This window comes from Aulonocara sp. 'chitande type north' Nkhata Bay, linkage group LG22 (assembly GCF_057382095.1).
Source record: "Aulonocara sp. 'chitande type north' Nkhata Bay isolate Kocher_YH1m ecotype deep benthic linkage group LG22, A_spYH_male_GT1.1, whole genome shotgun sequence".
Classification (NCBI taxonomy): Eukaryota; Metazoa; Chordata; class Actinopteri; order Cichliformes; family Cichlidae; genus Aulonocara; species Aulonocara sp. 'chitande type north' Nkhata Bay.
The window spans coordinates 33,322,577-33,339,954 of record NC_141364.1 but is presented as its reverse complement, the minus strand read 5'-3'; the positions used below and the strand labels follow the sequence as shown (position 1 = coordinate 33,339,954).

Here is a 17,378-nt window from a genome sequence, read left to right as displayed (position 1 = left end):
ACAAGAGTCACGTTCTTCCAAAAATGATGCAGTTTCAGGCACTCCCAAAACACGTGCGCATGGTGTGCTTCCATGTTACCACATCTTCTCCAGCATGGCAAACTGTCTTGAGTCTGTTTACTTTTGATTTTTGGTGTAATAAAGAATCGAGTAAGATGTTTCCACCCAAATTCTCTCCAGCATCTTGAGTTAGTCGTTGTGTTCTGGGTGTCACACATATCTAACCATTCCTCAGTTGAGATATCAGTTTTTATTTCCTGCTCCCATTTCTTTTTTATGTATTCAGTTGATGTTGCCGTGTTCTCTCTTAGATTTTTATATAGTACAGAAATTTCCTTGAATTGGAGGCCCCTGTATGATTTAATTATACAATTCAGGATGCCATAAGACTTACGCGAACTTCGTACTTCCTTTGAAAAGTAGTCTCTGAGTTGCAGGTACCGGTAAAAATCGGTTTTCTCTAGACTATACCGATCTTTTAAATCTTGGAAACTCATCAAATGGCCATCTTTCATTACTGTACAAATCGCTGTTATTCCTTTTTGTTCCCACTTCTTGAATCCTGGGTCGTGAGCACTTAGTATATCACCAACAACATAGGCAGCCCAGTTTAACATCTTAACCTCCCTTTCCAACTTACTTTGTTTAACTAGGCCAAACCATATCTCTAGAGTGTGGGATGTTATAGGATCAAGGAAATGCTGTAAGGTTTTCTTAAGTTGTTCATTTCCAAGAAATGTCTGGACTGGGACATCCTGTACTTTTATTTCAATATCTTTCCATTTAGCATTAAAGTTCTGATCACACCACTTTATCGCCGGTCTGGTTTGGGCCGCATGGTAGTAATCTTTTAGATTAGGGAGTCCCACACCACCTTGCTTCCTAGATAGTTGTAATGTTGTGTATTTTATTCTAGGCCTTTTACCATTCCATACAAATCTAGAGATGAGCCTATCCCAGTCCTTGAATTTTTCCACTGGGATCTTAACTGGCAGAGATTGGAAAAGGTACAATAACCGTGGGAGGACACTAATTTTTATTGTTGTGATTCTTGCACTAAAGTCTAGTGTAAGAGTTGACCATCGGTTTAGATCGTGTTTAATTTGAGTGATCAGTCTATCATAATTTGTTTTAAAAAGGTCACTCAATTGTTTAGTCACAGTTACACCCAAGTATTTCATTTGTTTTGCAGTCCAGTTCAGTCTAAACTTATTTTTAACCTCTTCGGATGGCAAATAGTTGAAAGCCAGTATCTGAGTTTTGGTCACATTAATTTTGTACCCCGAATGTTCAGCAAAGATATTAATTACATTAAACATCGGAATTAAAGTTTGGTTTGGATTTTCTAGGTAGAGTATGATATCATCTGCAAATAAGCTGATGATGTGGTCTTCCCCTTTAATACTTATCCCTCTCACCTCCTCACTTTGTCGGATGGCCTGTGCCAGGGGTTCAATATATAGAGTAAAGAGAAGAGGTGAGAGGCAACAACCCTGACGGGTACCCCTCTCAAGAGAGATTTGCTCCGTTAAGCTGCCATTGATTCTAATTCGAGATCATAATCACAGCACCGTCATTAAAACCAAACCTTTCAAGCACGGCATATAGGAAGTTCCAATCTACACTGTCGAAAGCCTTCTCTGCATCCAGGCTTACTAGGGCCGCACTGCCCTTTTTTGTTTGTATTGAATTAACTATCTGGAGGGTCCTTCTTATACTATCTTGAGTTCTACGTCCTGAGATAAAGCCAGTTTGGTCTTCATTAATTAAGTCTGTCATAATTGCTCCATATCGCTTAGCAATTATAGATGTGTGTATTTTGTAGTCCACATTAAGAACTGATATGGGTCTGTAGTTGTTACAATATTCGGTGTCTTTTCCCTCTTTAGGGATTACTGAGATAATCGCCTCTCTCCATGAGGGAGGGGTTACACCCTCCGCAAGGGTATGATTGAATGATGATTGAAGCATTGGTATCAACTCCTCCTTAAAGTTCTTGTACCACTCTGAGGGAAACCCATCGGCCCCCGGTGATTTATTAGCTTTCAGACTGGAAATTGCTCTAGATATTTCTTCATGACCAATGGGGGCAGTCAGTTTGCTGTTTTGCTGCGTACCAATACATGGTAAGTCTAAGGAGTTAAGAAAAGCAGTTTTCTCGTCTTTATTTGAGGAACATGGTTGTTTATACAAGTTTTCGTAATATTTCTTAAATGTTTCTTCTATTGCTTCCTGGCTATACTGCAAGTTATTTGTAGATGGGTCTCTAATCTTGTGAATTGTATTAACAGCTTGCTGCTGTCTAAGACGCCGTGCTATCAGTCTAGCTTCCTTTGGGTCGTTCTCATAATAATCCTGTTTCAAAAATCTAAGTTTTTTTTCCACTTCTTCAGTCAATATATTGTCAATTTCCTTTTTTAGTGTTTTGATTCTGTCTTGGAGCTGAACATTCCGAGTTGTTCGGTATAATATTTCTGTGTTCTTCAATTCCTCCACCTGGCTTAGGTACAGGGCCTTCCTCATTTGCTGTTGTTTTGAAGTTATAGCAATAAGCTTCCCTCTGAGCACAGCTTTGAATGCATCCTAAAACACAGTTGGGCTAATTTCTTCAGTGGAATTTTCCTCTATGTATTGCTTTATATCTTTCTTGATTTGGTCTTTCGTTTCTTTTTTATTCAGACAGCTCAGATTTAACCTCCAACAGGTATTTCTACGCCTACTATTTAGATTTAGCTTTAAATGAATGGCACAATATCTGCCACTCCAATTGTGCATTCAGTTACTCTGTGTAGATCCCATCTGTTCATTAAGACATAGTCAATTCTTGAGTAAGTGTTGTGAGTCTTTGAGTAGTGTGTATACTCCTTATCCAGCGGGTGGTGTTCCCTCCATACATCTACCATTCCCTGCTCCTTCATAAATGTATTAACCATTCTCACCAGGCTGTTTTTGCTTCTATTTGTGCTTGTTGTATCAATTCTATGGTCGAATACCACATTAAAGTCTCCTGCACACAGCACAGTCCCTTCAGATTCTGACATGACTGTAGTAAGTAGAGTCTTCACATTTTGTTGGTTGCTCTCAGGGGGAATATAGAGATTGATTAGTGTCACCGCCTCCCCTTCTAGTTTACCTCTTACAATAATGTATCTCCCCTCACTGTCCCGAATTTCTTTAGAACATTCAAAATTAACTGAATTTTTAATAAGTATTGCTACCCCCCTTTTACGACTTTTCTTGCAAGTACTATAGTAAGAATTTCTGTACCCAAATTTCTTCAATTTATCATGCTCTTCCTGCGACAGATGTGTTTCCTGTAGATATATTACATTGGCATTAAGCTTTCTCATTTTGAGTATCACTTTGCTTCTTTTAATTGGGTTATTCATCCCATTGACATTCATTGACACCAGCGTTATATTCCTCATCTTTTCACTGTTAAGTTTTGCTTTATTTTTGGCTTATCACTATCATAGCCTCCCACACTAACTCTAAGAACTTGGAACAAGATAACAAGAAACTTAAGAGAAACTGAAAATACGTATTTCTTACCCACAGCGTCCCTGTGGTTCGTGGGGTATATCCCTTTCAGATTAGGGGCCCCCGTGAGATCCAACATAGGTTCCTTAAAAAAAAGAAAAAAAAAGAAAACCTACCACTTTCCGGTCTACCTTGCCTTGAAAAGTAACAGAGTAATGAACCTTTAGTTTCTGAGTTCTATTGTTCAATCATTTCCACCGCATTCAAATGTTTGTATCCTCACTTATAAGTTCTCGGTGTTAGACCGCTGCCATCCCAATGCATTTTGCAGTCGCTCCTCCAGCATCGTGCTTTCCCCGCTCCGCTGCGGCACCTCCGCCTGTATTCCTCTCTCTTTTAAGGCTTTCTTAATTCCAGCGTATTCCTTCCTCTTTTGAACCACGTCGGCAGCGTAGTCATGATCAAAGAAAAGCTGCTTATCCTGATGTACAACTTTTTTCTTCCACGCTGCCTTCAGCACCATCTCCTTGGTTGAGAACTGAAGAAAATTAACCACCACCGATCGCGGAGGTTTTTCTGGTCCGGGTTTTGGCACCAGAGCTCTGTGCGCCCGCTGAATATTTAGAGCAGAATCCGGCGGGAGCGAAAGCTCAGCTCTCAACAAGTCCTCCACACACTGCAGCACAGAGTTTCCTTCAGAGCCCTCTTTTAGGCCAAAAATGCGAATGTTGTTCCGTCGGCTACGGCCTTCCAAGTCAGCCAGTTTCATCTGAATATTCCGTTGTTGCTGAAGCGACTGGATTAGAGCGTCTTTTGCGGCCAAATTCCACCTTTCCATCTCTTCCAGTCTTTTCTCAGCTTCTTCGAGTCTGGTCTCATGGCTAGCTAGCTCATTCGCAGTTTCTGCCAGCTTTATATTAATGTCTTTCTTGAAGCTGTCGAATTCGTCCTTCATTTCTTGTGTGATGTCTTTCTTAAACGTGGAAAACTCGGTTTTAAACTCTGCTTTAAGTGAGTGAATTTCCTTAATGATGTCCTGGAAGTCTGCGTGAGGGTGGCTAGCTACATCTCCTTCCATCTGCTCGCCTTGCACGCTGTTCTCGGACATGAATGCGTTGCCTCCTCTTGCCAGCTCCACTTGTTTCACAAAATCCTTAATGTTTCCTTGTCTTTTTGACCTTCTTCCACCTTCCATGGCATTTATTACACGGTTTAGCGGTGGAAATATTCGAATTCTGGTTCTCTTTCGAGTTTTGACCGGGAGCTGCAAGCTTATGCTGCCATCTTCCTTACGTCTCCCTAGTGGTCTCAGGACAGGGTTTTTAAAAAGGGAAAAAAGGAGACACTGATATGCAGGCTGGAGGAATAAATCTTTGGTAGACACCTAGCTTTGCCTCTGAGCCACAGCTGACAGCTTCAGCTTCTCATTATTACTCCCTGAATGATCTTTAGTCAGAGCTTGCGTCAATAAATAAAGGATAATGCGCCCTGCCACAGAACAAAGGTTAGGAATGGTTGCAGGAGCACGACGGTGCATTTTAAGGGTTGATGTGGCCTCCAGACCTCCCAGATATCAATTCAATCAAGCATGTGTGGAATGTGTTGGACAACCAGGCTGTTCTTCACAGCTTACAGGATGTAAAGAGTTTGCTGCTGCTAACATCTTGGTGCAGACACTCTGGCACATCTTATTACCAGGGCATGGACTTCAGTGGTGTCCGTCCCTGATTGGTCAGGGCTGTTTTGGCAGCAACACAATATTTGGCAGGTGGTCATAACGTTATTCCTGATTGGTGTACATGTTCATCGTTATACTTACATTTATATTTATTTAGTACTTTGAGTCAAACGTTTACTTATATAATGTGAACACTTGCTTCACGGTGGCCTAAAGAGATTTTTGTTGCGAGTCCAGAAAATGACGTGTGCTGACTGTGATGTTGTTTTTACATGTTTGCAGTACAGAGCACTGTGAGGGGTCCATGCAGCCACTGGTATCTGTGAGCTTTGTCTGTGTTCTAATACAATAACCTCCTTGGTCTTTGAGAGAGATCACATCAAAATCAATAATTATTTTTTATTGTTTTTTTCTCCTGCTGTTATTTTATTCTTCCACAGGCGGAAAATGCTCTTTACCTTTTACTGTAAGTCACAGTAATGTTGTGCTGACTCTTTAGGACTCGTGCAGAATAAAGACACGTTTGTTTGTTTTTTAAATATTATTTGTGTCACTTTTGCCAGTCTTGTGATCTTTTTGTTTTTACATCTTCCATAATGATTGGCACTTTTTATATCTTCCTATTTATTTTGTTTTATACAGTTTTATATAAAGTACAGTGGCACTGCATATAGTCTGAGAAAATATAAATAAAATTCAAAATGAAATAAAATGTATTAAAGCTCTGAACATTTCAACATATGTGACCAACGACTTGTAGGAGAGATGATTCCATCTAGTGGACAGGAAGTGACATTACACCGTGCTAATCCCGATCATGATCAACACGATGACCAGTCCAACACATAAACCAGCAGTGGGGAGTGTTACTACCGTATGCAGGAGGCACAAATGGTTTAAATGGTTGGAGGCAAATATCGGCAGGTACCAATAAAAAACTTTATTAATATGCCAAATTACAGTTATTTACTGCATTTCTCTGCAGACAAATGAGTTTCAAGTGGTTTCATGTTACGCTTGATTAATGTCAGAATTCTCAAAGAAGTCCAGTGTGCCAGCTAAAAACAGGGGTTTAGTATTTATTTATTTAAATGCGTTTTGGAGCTTTCTTAATTCTGTTCATCAGGACGTTTTCACTGGGAGAAACGTTTCGTCACTCATCCAGGTGACGTCTTCAGTCTCAGCTGACTGCAGGTTTCAATCTTATAAACAGCACATCTGCACAATGACTGAAACCAGCCCACTGAAGGAACAATGGGCTGGGAGGTCAGTTCCTTAATCTTAATTATGCAAACTCTCATTGATCAACAACCTCTGATCAGTGGCCATGAGTCCCATTCACAGAGAGTTGGGGAATGGCTGCAATCACAGCATTGTAAGATGGTGACAGATGCACCCTTAGGCCCCTCCTCCATTCAGAGATGGTCTTTCCCTTTTCACGTAAATGGCCTCCTTGACTCCGCCCTCAAACCAGCGTTCCTCCCTGTCCAGGATGTTACATCCTCATCATTGAAACAGTGTCCACTGGCCTGTAGGTGTGCATAGACTGCAGAGTCCTGGCCTGACGAGGTGGCTCTCCTGTGTTGTAGCCAGAGGTTGTTTGGTTTCCCCGATGTATAAATCCTGGCAAACCTCCTGCACTTAACAGCGTACACTATGTTACTCTGTTTGTGTCGGGGGACCCGATCCTTGGGGTGGACCAGTTTTTGGTGCAGCGTGTTTTGGGGTTTAAAAGCCACAGAGACCCGGTGTTTAGAAAAAATGCGTCTCAGCTGCTCCGATACTCCTGACACGTACGGGATCACTACAGGTTTTTGCTTAGGCAGCGGCTGTCCTTCTCTCCTGTGGGGATGGTGTTCCCTCTGTGTTATAGCGTCCTGATGACACCCAGTTTGTGCTCCAGTGGATGATGAGAGTCAAACCTTAGATACTGACCCATATGTGTAGGTTTACTGTACACGTCAGCTTTTAGATGTCCCCCATTACTGATGGAAATCTCACAGTCTAAGAAGGCCAACCTGCCACTTTTCATATCCTCCCTGGTGAATGTGATGTGTTGGTCCACCGAGTTAATGTGATCTATGAATTGTGGTACGTCCTGAGATTTGATTTTCACCCAGGTGTCATCCACATACCTGAACCAATGGCTTGGTGGTGTTGCAGGGTAGGATAGCAAAGCCCTCTTTTCCACTTCTTCCATGTACAAATTGGCCATGATGGGTGAAACTGGGGAGCCCATGGCACACCCGTGTTTCTGCCTGTAGAACTGAGCCTTGTATGTGAAGAAGGTGGAATGAAGACACAGTTCAAACACACTTGGTGGATGCTGACGCTGGTCCTGTTGCTGAGGTCATCCTGTAGTCTCTTACGGACTACCTCCAACGCTTCCATGACTGGGATGCAAGTGAAGAGAGATGTAACGTCGTACGAGACCATGGTTTCATCTGCCTCCATGATGACATCTCTCACCTTCTCAACAAAATCCAAAGTGTTCTGGATGTGGTGTTGAGACCTGTTTATTAGATTGGGGGAAACCTGCAGTCAGCTGAGACTGAAGAAGTCCCTTGGATGAGTGACTAAACGTTTCTCCCACTGAAAACGCTACATCCAGAGGAACAGAATCAACTTTTGGAGCCTTCTAAAGTATTCGTTTCCTCGTTCGATGGTCTAATAAATCTGACCTAAACAGGGAAAAGGCTCTCAGGGCACACATACCGATGGGCCAGAGGCTTCATGTTTATTAGGAGGACTGGAGAAATGATATTAGAGCCGTCACAGTTTCTCACAGCATCATCCACCAACTCAAAGAGTTTACTCAACTTTTCTATTCTGCTGGAATCCTGTTGACTCCTGCACTAAACGATATTTAACCTGCTCCTTTACCTCTGGCCTGACAGAAATGTCAATCACACCAACACAGCCCTGACTCTACGAAGTCTGAAACAAACAATCCAATCACAGTCAGGTATGAAAGTGACTCATACGGCAGGTTGTGTACCAATGGTCGTGTTTAATTTTAAACAGGATTATACACAAATAAAAACCATTAGCTTATTTTATTATCTAAAAAAAAAAAAAAAAAAAAAGAAGCCCACACACACAATCCGTATGGACTGGGAGGAAAAGGTGGAAAGGTGAACTCCACAGAGGCCATGATGTCCCGGTTCAGCAGTAGATGGGCTCTGGCAGACTGGATGTCACATAGTCCTGCTGTAACTCTGTGGACTGCCAGTGACAGTCTATCAGTGCATCGTACAGTTCCTCACTGTGCTCCATGAACTTCCTGTTGGCCTCCACCACATCCACCTCCACACTTGGATCTGCGAAACACAAAAATCCACTTAGAAGGTATATGCGCTGCAATTACACACAAGCCTCTTTATTAGGTAGACCTCCACCACTCAAGAACGCAAATATTTGTTTTGCCAAATCACAAGGCAGCAGGATGACCTGTTGAAGACCACAACACCAGCATCATCTGTTTAAAACATCAGCAATGGGCCAAACTGCATACACACGAATAAATAAGTAGGAATACTGCTAGTGTTACCCCTCAGCCTACTAGGAGACACACCTATGATATCAATGTCATGTTATCACATTCACAAGACTTTCACAAAACGTGACCTCTGACCTTTAGTTTGAGGTCACTGACATTCAAACTTGTCTGATGTTGTTAGTAGACGAAACGTTTCTTCCACTGTAAATGTCCAGATCAACACAACCAACCCGTTGAAATTGCCTTACCCAGATGATCGAGCATGCATCGAGAAATTTGAACCCACTTTGGCCCCGACTGCTTGAAGCTAGTACGAGCACGTGCGAGTAAATGTGGTTATCCCAGCCGGGCATTTGTCGAAGCAGGGAAGGCGCCTACAGAACGCTCCAAACCCGTAGTGGTCTCTTATGTGTCACGAGTTAGGGCTGTTCGATATAACGATATATAATCGCATGACGATATAAAAACATCTATCGTTTGTTTCGTGGTGTCGCCAAATAAACTGTTTACTGCAATATTTTTTCATGTTTTGATGTCACTGTAGTGGCTACATTCATTTCTTAAAGCTCTCTCTTTCTCTTATATTTAATATAACCACACTACGGACGGACAAAATGGTAAAACCATCGCGTGTCCGCTTGTTTATTTTCCACATAAACCTTTCACAATAAAGCTCAAGATCCTGTTGAGACTTTTCAAAATAATCTGCATCACGTGAAAGAGTATGCAGAGTGTTTACAGATGAGAAGCAAAAATGAGCCGTTAGGTGCTCCAAATAAACCTTAGACTCAAACGTTAGAACTTTTCCCCGCAGTACGCCGTGTAATAAATACAAAGAAAACGGCGGCCGTTACAACTTATGTCTAAAAATGTATCGTTTCATGTATCGGTTAAAACACTCGACTCAGCTACATGATGCGCAGCTGGAAACACGTCACGCAAGTCGAGCTGCCCGAGATTCACAGAAAATGTAAAATTTTTGTGATTTATATCGTTATCAGGACGATGGATGTCTTATATCGGGATATGAGATTTGGTCATATCGCACAGCCCTACCAGGAGTATCGGAACATTTTCTCTAAACACAGAGTCTCTGTGGCTTTTAAACCCCAAAAAACGCTGCGCCAGAAACTGGTCCACCCCGACACAAACAGAGTAACATAGTGTACGCTGTTCAGCGCCAGGATTCATATATCGGGGAAACCAAACAACCTCTGGCTACAACAATGAAGAACTCGTCAGCGGGGCAGAGCGACATGAGGGAAATCTAATATCACAATATTTTCTTTATATAAATATCACCAAATGTTTAAATAACCTCCAAATGTTATTTTCAACCATATAAACCTAAAATTTCACTGCTATACTCAGTCAAATCGACCATTCAATGGCTTTTTCTACTTGAATACAAAGAAAAAAATCTGAATGTTTTATTTTAGCCGTTCTTTAACCATCAGGTGCACAGAGGATACTGCCACAGTACGTCTGTGGTCAACACCTTTAACAAAGGATTTTAAAGGTTTCTTTGGTGTGTGGGGAGACGTTCACGTGCAAAGTTTAATATTGCCATGGCAACTCATACTCGATGGTTAGGATAAAGACATTTTAACCATTGTACGTGGAGAGACTCGCGATACAATGAAAATGTTCGATATCGCCCAGCCCTACTCGTCAGGCCAGGACTCTGCAGTCTGTGCACACCTACAGGCCAGTGGACTCTTTCAATGATGAGGATGTAACATCCTGGACAGGGAGGAGCGCTGGTTTGAGGGCGGAGTCAAGGAGGCCATTTACGTGAAAAGGGAAAGACCATCTCTGAATGGAGGAGGGGCCTAAGGGTGCATCTGTCACCATCTTACAATGCTGTGATTGCAGCCATTCCCCAACTCTCTGTGAATGGGACTCATGGCCATTGATCAATGGTCATGACCTCCCAGCCCATTGTTAGTCAGTGGTGCTAGTTTCACTTATTGTACAAATGTCCTGTTTATAAGGTTGGAATATGGTATCTAAGCAGATTCTTCCTCTGGATGGCATTACCTTGGCCTCCAGTAACGCTGTGAGGAACCTTGGAGTCATTTTTGACCAGGACATGTCCTTCAACGCACATATTAAACAAATATGTAAGACTGCTTTCTTCCATTTGTGCAACATCTCTAAAGTTAGAAATATCCTGTCTCAGAGTGACGCTGAAAAACTAGTTCATGCATTTATTACTTCCAGGCTGGACGACTGTAACTCATTATTATCAGGAAGTCCTAAAAACTCCCTGAAAAGCCTTCAGCTAATCCAAAATGCTGCAGCAAGAGTCCTGACAGGGACTAGAAAGAGAGAGCAGATTTCTCCTGTTTTGGCTTCCTGTTAAATCCAGAATTCAAAATCCTGCTCCTCACATACAAGGTCTTAAATAATCAGGCCCCATCTTATCTTAATGACCTTGTAGTACCATATCACCCTATTAGAGCACTTCGCTCTCGCTCTGCAGGCCTACTTGTTGTTCCTAGAGTATTTAAAAGTAGAATGGGAGGCAGAGCCTTCAGTTTTCAGGCCCCTCTTCTGTGGAACCAGCTTCCAGTTTGGATTCAGGAGACAGACACTATCTCTACTTTCAAGATCAGGCTTCAAACTTTCCTTTTTGCTAAAGCATATAGTTAGGGCTGGACCAGGTGACCCTGGATCCTCCCTTAGTTATGCTGCAATAGATGTAGGCTGCCGGGGGATTCCCATGATGCATTGAGTTTTTCCTTTCCAGTCATCTTTCTCACTCACTATGTATTAACAGACCTCTCTGCATTGAATCATATCTGTTATTAACCTCTGTCTCTCTTCCACAGCATGTCTTTATCCTGTCTTCCTTCTCTCACCCCAACCAATCGCAGCAGATGGCCCCGCCCCTCCCTGAGCCTGGTTCTGCCGGAGGTTTCTTCCTGTTAAAAGGGAGTTTTTCCTTCCCACTGTCGCCAAAGTGCTGCTCATAGGGGGTCATATGATTGTTGGGTTTTTCTCTGTATCTATGAAGCGCCTTGAGGCGACTTTTGCTGTGATTTGGCGCTATATAAATAAAACTGAATTGAATCCTGCAGTCAGATGAGACTGAAGAAGTCACTTGATGATGAAATGTTTCTCCCACTGAAAACGCTGCAGCCAGATGAACAGGATCAACCTTTTTGGAAACTACTGCTCATCTTTTTCTTATTTTTTTTAAGTCTGGCATGTGAAAATAATGACAAGCAACAGCAAGCAGCTGCCACCCAGGCTAAATGCTAACCTTCCAGTCCTTCGTCCTCCTGAACGGTTTCACTCTCCTAAAACAAACAAACAAGAGGTTAGAATGATTCCATCTGTTTAACAATAACTGATATCTGCAACTCTGGTTTAACAGAGACAGCAGTTACCTGTGCAGCAGAATACTGTGAGTAATCATACTGCGGATAGTTGTAGCCATACATTCCTCCAGTCTGGTCATAGCCCCAGGAAGAATAAAAGCCAGGATAGGTCTGCTGCTGGTACTGGGTGTACTGGTCATAGTTTTGTCTGTATCCAGAGGTAGACTGCCATGATTTGTGCTCCGACTGCTGCTGCTTGTTCTTTAAGCTTAGAGAGGAAAGCACAGAAACACTCGTGAACTGAGCCAGTCCTTGGGGCTGTACTACGGGCACAAATACAGCCGTGTCCTGACAAAGGGAGGTAAGATTCTGAGAACTCACTTGTTAGCAGCCAGGCTCAATCGCAGAGGCTTGCCACCCAGCCCCACAGCTCCCTGACACTCCTCTAACGCCCGCTTCTGCAGCCGCTCATCAGGGAACTGAACGAAGCCACAGCCCCTGCAGAGAAACACGGCGGTGTTAAACTCACGAGGGAGCAACTCGTCTTAGGACCACCAGAAGTTTTCTTATGTTTACACCACATTTTAAAACAGAGGGTAAGAAAACGCTCTAGATTCAGTTTAGTTTGGATACTCCGGGATCATGTTTGAGTCTGGATAGGCTCAGATAAAGACCAACACTTAATTATACATTCGTGGTGCTGTTGATTTTGGCTGCCAGTTAAATCCACAGGCAGTATGGTCAGTGTGGAAAAAGTCTTTTTATACACAGTTACACAAAATACTGCAGAAAAATCAGGGTTAGACTGAAGTTAGCAGCACACGTAGCAGAACATAGTCGCAGCTATGGAGCGGTGTCTGTAACATGTTCATATACTGTCTGTCAAATTCATCGCTTCAAAGTTCATCAACAGTCAATAATTGTCCCTTTTACGATAATTAACATGTGTGTAGGTCCCAGTCAGTGAATCACTGCCTTATTGTGGTGAAAGGGTCTGATTGTTTGTTTGCTGTAGGGGCAGACTGGTCCTGAATGAAGGACCAGAGAAAGAGCGATTCAGAAGACCCCCGTGACTACAACATCAAGGCAACAGTTCACCCTGCCCGGGATACCGGGGGCCATGAGAGGCAGTGGGCTGCAGTGGGTATCCTGGTATCCACTTGCCTTGGGGTTTTCCTCAGTGGACGAGAGGGTTTGCTCCCTGAACGGGTCCTGACTGTCATCTGCACGCGCCAAAGGACCATTCAGAGTATCCAGCCTTCTTGGGAGTCCCTGTGTGGGGACTCTGTCATCCTACTGGGGGACTTCAACGCTCATGTGCGCACTGACAGTGAGACCTGGAGGCGCCATTGGGAGGGATGGCCTTGCTGACCTGAACTCAAGCAGTGATGTTACCGGAGTGTTGTTTGTCAGTTTGTCCATAACAAACGCCATGTTTGAACATAAGGGTGTCCGTAAGTGATCGCAGTACCAGGTCGCCCGAGGCCGCAGGCTGATGACTGATTGTGTAATCGTATCATCAGATTCACGGCCGGATGTTCTGGACACTCTGTGAGAGGAGGACTGAGTTGTCAGTTAATCACCACCTGGTGGCGAGTTGGACCAGGTGGCGGGGGAGGACAGACCTGCCACACCAACACGTATAGCGAGGGTGAAAATATGACTGGATGAGTGCAGCAATGCCATTCTGTAGATCCAAATGTGTTCTGACATGTTAATACGTACTTGGAGTTGCCCATGCTGTCCAATACCACTTTTCCACCACGACAGGAAGGGTAACGATTGTAAAAAAACTCATAAAGCATCCCATCATCCACATCTGGAGTGAGATCTCCGACAAACAGAGAATACATCTGCCTACAACAAGAAGAGACAAAGTCAGAGCAGCGCTCCGTGATGGTTCTGTCATTAGGACCGTTCCGGTCACCTTGGATAATTCTGCTTGTCCACCTGGACTCACCCGCTTTCCTGTTTTCCAAAGGTCGCTCGGTTTAACTTGAATCTTGTGGGCTATGAGAAAATAAAGTCCAATCAATCAACAAATGAATAAAATCTCTGAAATGATAAACAAACAAAAGATAAGGCTGTTGTTAGCAACTGCTGTTCTCCATACCGGGTTGGCTCCCGGTAAAGGTTTTCCATTGATTTTGCGGAGACACCTCTCGGCTGTGGCCTCGTCTGTCATCTCCACAAAACAGTAACCCAGAGCACCCCTGGGGGACGACACACTATTTAACGTCATTATAGAATAACTGCAAATAAGAATACTGCATGTGAATTCAGCTCTTACCCTGTCATCTTGTTGCGGATGATCCTGACATTAACCACCTGCTCGCCCATGGTGGAAAAAGCTCTGGTGATGAACTTCTCATCCATGTAGGTCTCCAGCTGCAGAGCAGCAAAAACAGTTAGCTATGTGATCACTGTAGTGATTACTGTTAGGAACGAGTCGGGCTTCAGCTAAATGTTTCTAACAAGAGAGGGAAGATAAATCTCCTTTGGTCCACAGAACTGCACAGTGAGAAATAAAATGTGAAATTCCCCCTTTTCTAATGAATCTGTCACAAATCTGGGCTCAAAGTAATGCTGGTCTAGTTAAAGTGCGACTTATCACAGCTGTGCCACTCCTATCAAACTGAGGGTACAGTTTGCACAGGCTCACCTAAACTGGACAATTGGAAATATGCTGCCTGGTCTGACAAGTCTCGAGCTCTGCTGCAACATTTGGGGGACAGGGTCCCAGGTTTAGATTTTTAAATACATAGTGAGATTGAAAAGATGCAAAAATATACACGTTCCAATCATTTGCTGGTGATTTTACCAAGATATGCTAACTACAACCATTTCTAGGTTATACATTACACGACACATTTTTCAAATATTGTTGAGTCTTATGCATCACATCTTATATAAGTGAGATGGATCTTAGTTTCCCTTTGAGCGATTTGCCTCTTAACATAACAATTAAAGTGATTTTAAAAGTTTGCATTTTGTGTGTCACAGGACATGCTATGGATGATGCCCGCATTACCCGGTTATTTCTCTGTGTAAGAAAGTCGTCAGCAGCTTCTCCTACAGCTGGAGGAAGAGAAGAGAGCTGGCTGAAGTGCAAATACAGCTGGGTCTTCCAAGTCACCAGCTACTCACAGAGGCAACAGCTCGCTGGGGATCAAGGCTTCTCGTGATAGAGAGAGTTCTGGAGCAGGAAAGAGCACTTTCTAAAGTTCTCTGTCGACATGAAAACCAGACCTCTAGTCCCTACTTGGCGGGACATAGAGGTCCTGGAGGCAGTTCAGAAAGCTCTCAAACCCTGTCAGGACTTCACTGATGCACTTTCAGGAGAGAAGTATGTGACCCTGTCCTGTGCTACACCTGTTTAACACTAGTCTCCTGGCACCTGGAGAGGTGACCTGTTGGACATGGCTTCTTTTGTGGATCCACGGTTCAGGGCGAAATACATCCCTAGTGAGAAAATTAATGCACTAAAACATAAACTCGTCTTGGAGGCAGAGTCTCTGCTCAGCTATCAGGGCACGTGTTTGTCTGAGCTGCCTGATCCAGCCGTGCCTGAGTCTGCAGACCAAGAAGAAGCAGCAGTGGGTGACACAGCTAAAAAGAGATCACTGGCAAGCTTCTCCCAGCACAGCACAGCCACCAACACTGGTTTCACAAGGAGGGAGGCAATCGAAAATGAATTTTCTAGCTACCTGTTGTCAGTTTGTGTAGAGTGATGCTGACCCTCTCAAATGGTGGAAGGAACATGAAGTTGCCTTTCCAGCACTGAGCCTCCTGGCTGAGAAATACCTTTGTGTGCCAGCTACCAGCTCCCCTTCTGAAAGGACTTTTAGTTGCAGTGGAAACATGGTAACCTGCCACAGGGCATCCTTGAAGCCTGATACTGTTGACAGATTAGTTTTCCTGGCACAAAATCTGGAAGCTGTACAGTAGCTGGCCTTGCCAATTTTTTGTGTTCTTTCTATATTGTTATTGTCATTGGAGATTTGCACAAAGACCCACTGAGCAAAGAATGTAATTTTGTTCATTTCATTCAATCTGTTTACATGTTTAGTTTTTTGCACAAAGTACCAGATGATTGTTCAGCAATACACACAAAGAAGCAAAACTTTACTTCAGTGTAAGCCACTTCCAAAGGCCAAGTTGCCTTTGTCACTTTTGCTCTGCATCTTTTTAGTTTACATTTAGTTTACAATTGTGAGCTTTTTGTTATACATGAAAAAAAAATTTTTACATTTTATTTATGGAGCATTATTAAATAATAAACGTTGACAATTTATTTTTGACTAATTTTTCATGTACATCTGCAGTTGTATGTTAATAAAAGTGCCTGTGTGACATCTGGGACAAGCAGCTTTGACTAAGAACTCTGTTTGTTCTTACTTTATGGGATTAAAGAAAAATAATCAAGATATATACTGTTTATCGCCACCCAGCTAAAAAATATCGAGATATGAATTTTGGTCCATATCGCCCAGTCCTATTGGTGCTGTATAAATAAAACAGAATTGAAATTGCTTGCATTAATAAATAGACTGTAGTCAGCAGGATCTGTGACACTGTTAAACACAAAATAAAGAAATTTGCTGTTTTGTACCCACAGCATCATTACCAACCGAGTCCACTTTATAGAGCTGTTATACTTGTTGCTGCCCTCTTGGCCAGATCGATCTCGGACAAAAACAAACATTTTTATTGTCATTGAGACTCTTGAGCTGCATTAAGGATATAAAGTGACTTGAGATCATTCATGAGAGATTTGTCTGACATATTACCAGCAAGATATTAACAACAAAGACTGGAAATCGCTTTTAGTGCAACACTGGTATCAGCCAGCGAGTTGCAAGAATTTGTTGCAGTAGGTCTGATAAGGAAAAGTCACTGTTATGGGTAAAGACCGGTTAAAACCGTGTCCTGGGTTTATCCGCGGCTAAGCTGCGGAACGCGGATGTATGCTAAATGTATGCTACACGAGAAAGCGTGTTTTGGTCTGTCCACGGTTGGTGTTGGCCCCTGACTGCCACATTAAACACAAAGTAACCGTCTTACAGGAACTCCGTACAAAGTTTTGTGCGGCAACGCAACATTACATGAAGTCAAGTTACGTTCATTTGGCGTGTGCGGCTCGTTTACAGCTAGCTAACACTCACGGTCAGACCAAACAAGTTACCGCGACAACAAGCTGGAAGCAACTCACGTTTCCCATCCATAGCGTACTCATGGCGCTGCCGCGGTGAAGATCCGACCACGAATACGGTTTACGGTCCAACTGCTAAACTACACCGAAGCTTCCTGTACGCTTTAGCCTAACGCGGACCACGCGCCACCGCTAGGTCCTACGTCACTCAAAAGGGCTTTGGAGCGTGATGTCACGGGAGGG

The 17,378-nt window shown here is 43.1% G+C and overlaps 1 protein-coding gene across 2 annotated transcripts; it reads right to left on the bottom strand.

Moving 5' to 3' along the window:
* Window positions 1-8,148: 8,148 nt before the first annotated feature.
* Window positions 8,149-17,357, bottom strand: LOC147304517 (tRNA selenocysteine 1-associated protein 1-like). 2 transcript variants are annotated; one of them, XM_086280386.1, is made up of 9 exons: window positions 17,196-17,357; window positions 14,274-14,371; window positions 14,097-14,211; window positions 13,944-13,993; window positions 13,709-13,840; window positions 12,365-12,481; window positions 12,053-12,251; window positions 11,926-11,962; window positions 8,149-8,478 (listed from the first exon to the last, which is right to left on the bottom strand). In XM_086280386.1, exons 1-9 carry the CDS (start codon window positions 17,217-17,219, stop codon window positions 8,324-8,326), a joined length of 927 nt encoding a protein of 308 aa, XP_086136512.1. In that variant the 5' UTR covers window positions 17,220-17,357; the 3' UTR covers window positions 8,149-8,323. The 2 variants fall into 2 exon arrangements, with proteins under 2 accessions (XP_086136512.1, XP_086136513.1); XM_086280387.1 differs by having other exon boundaries at window positions 14,097-14,196; window positions 17,196-17,356.
* Between the last annotated feature and the right edge of the window lie 21 nt (window positions 17,358-17,378).

Bases quoted from the DNA above. Each gene is read 5' to 3' on its own strand.
- LOC147304517 (XM_086280386.1), bottom strand. From the start codon at position 17,219: ATGAGTACGCTATGGATGGGAAAC. The intron at 14,372-17,195 runs GTGAGTTGCTTC...GCTGCTCTGCAG, and splicing joins GTACGCTATGGATGGGAAAC to CTGGAGACCTACATGGATGA. The intron at 13,994-14,096 runs GTATGGAGAACA...ATTTTCTCATAG, and splicing joins CTTTACCGGGAGCCAACCCG to CCCACAAGATTCAAGTTAAA.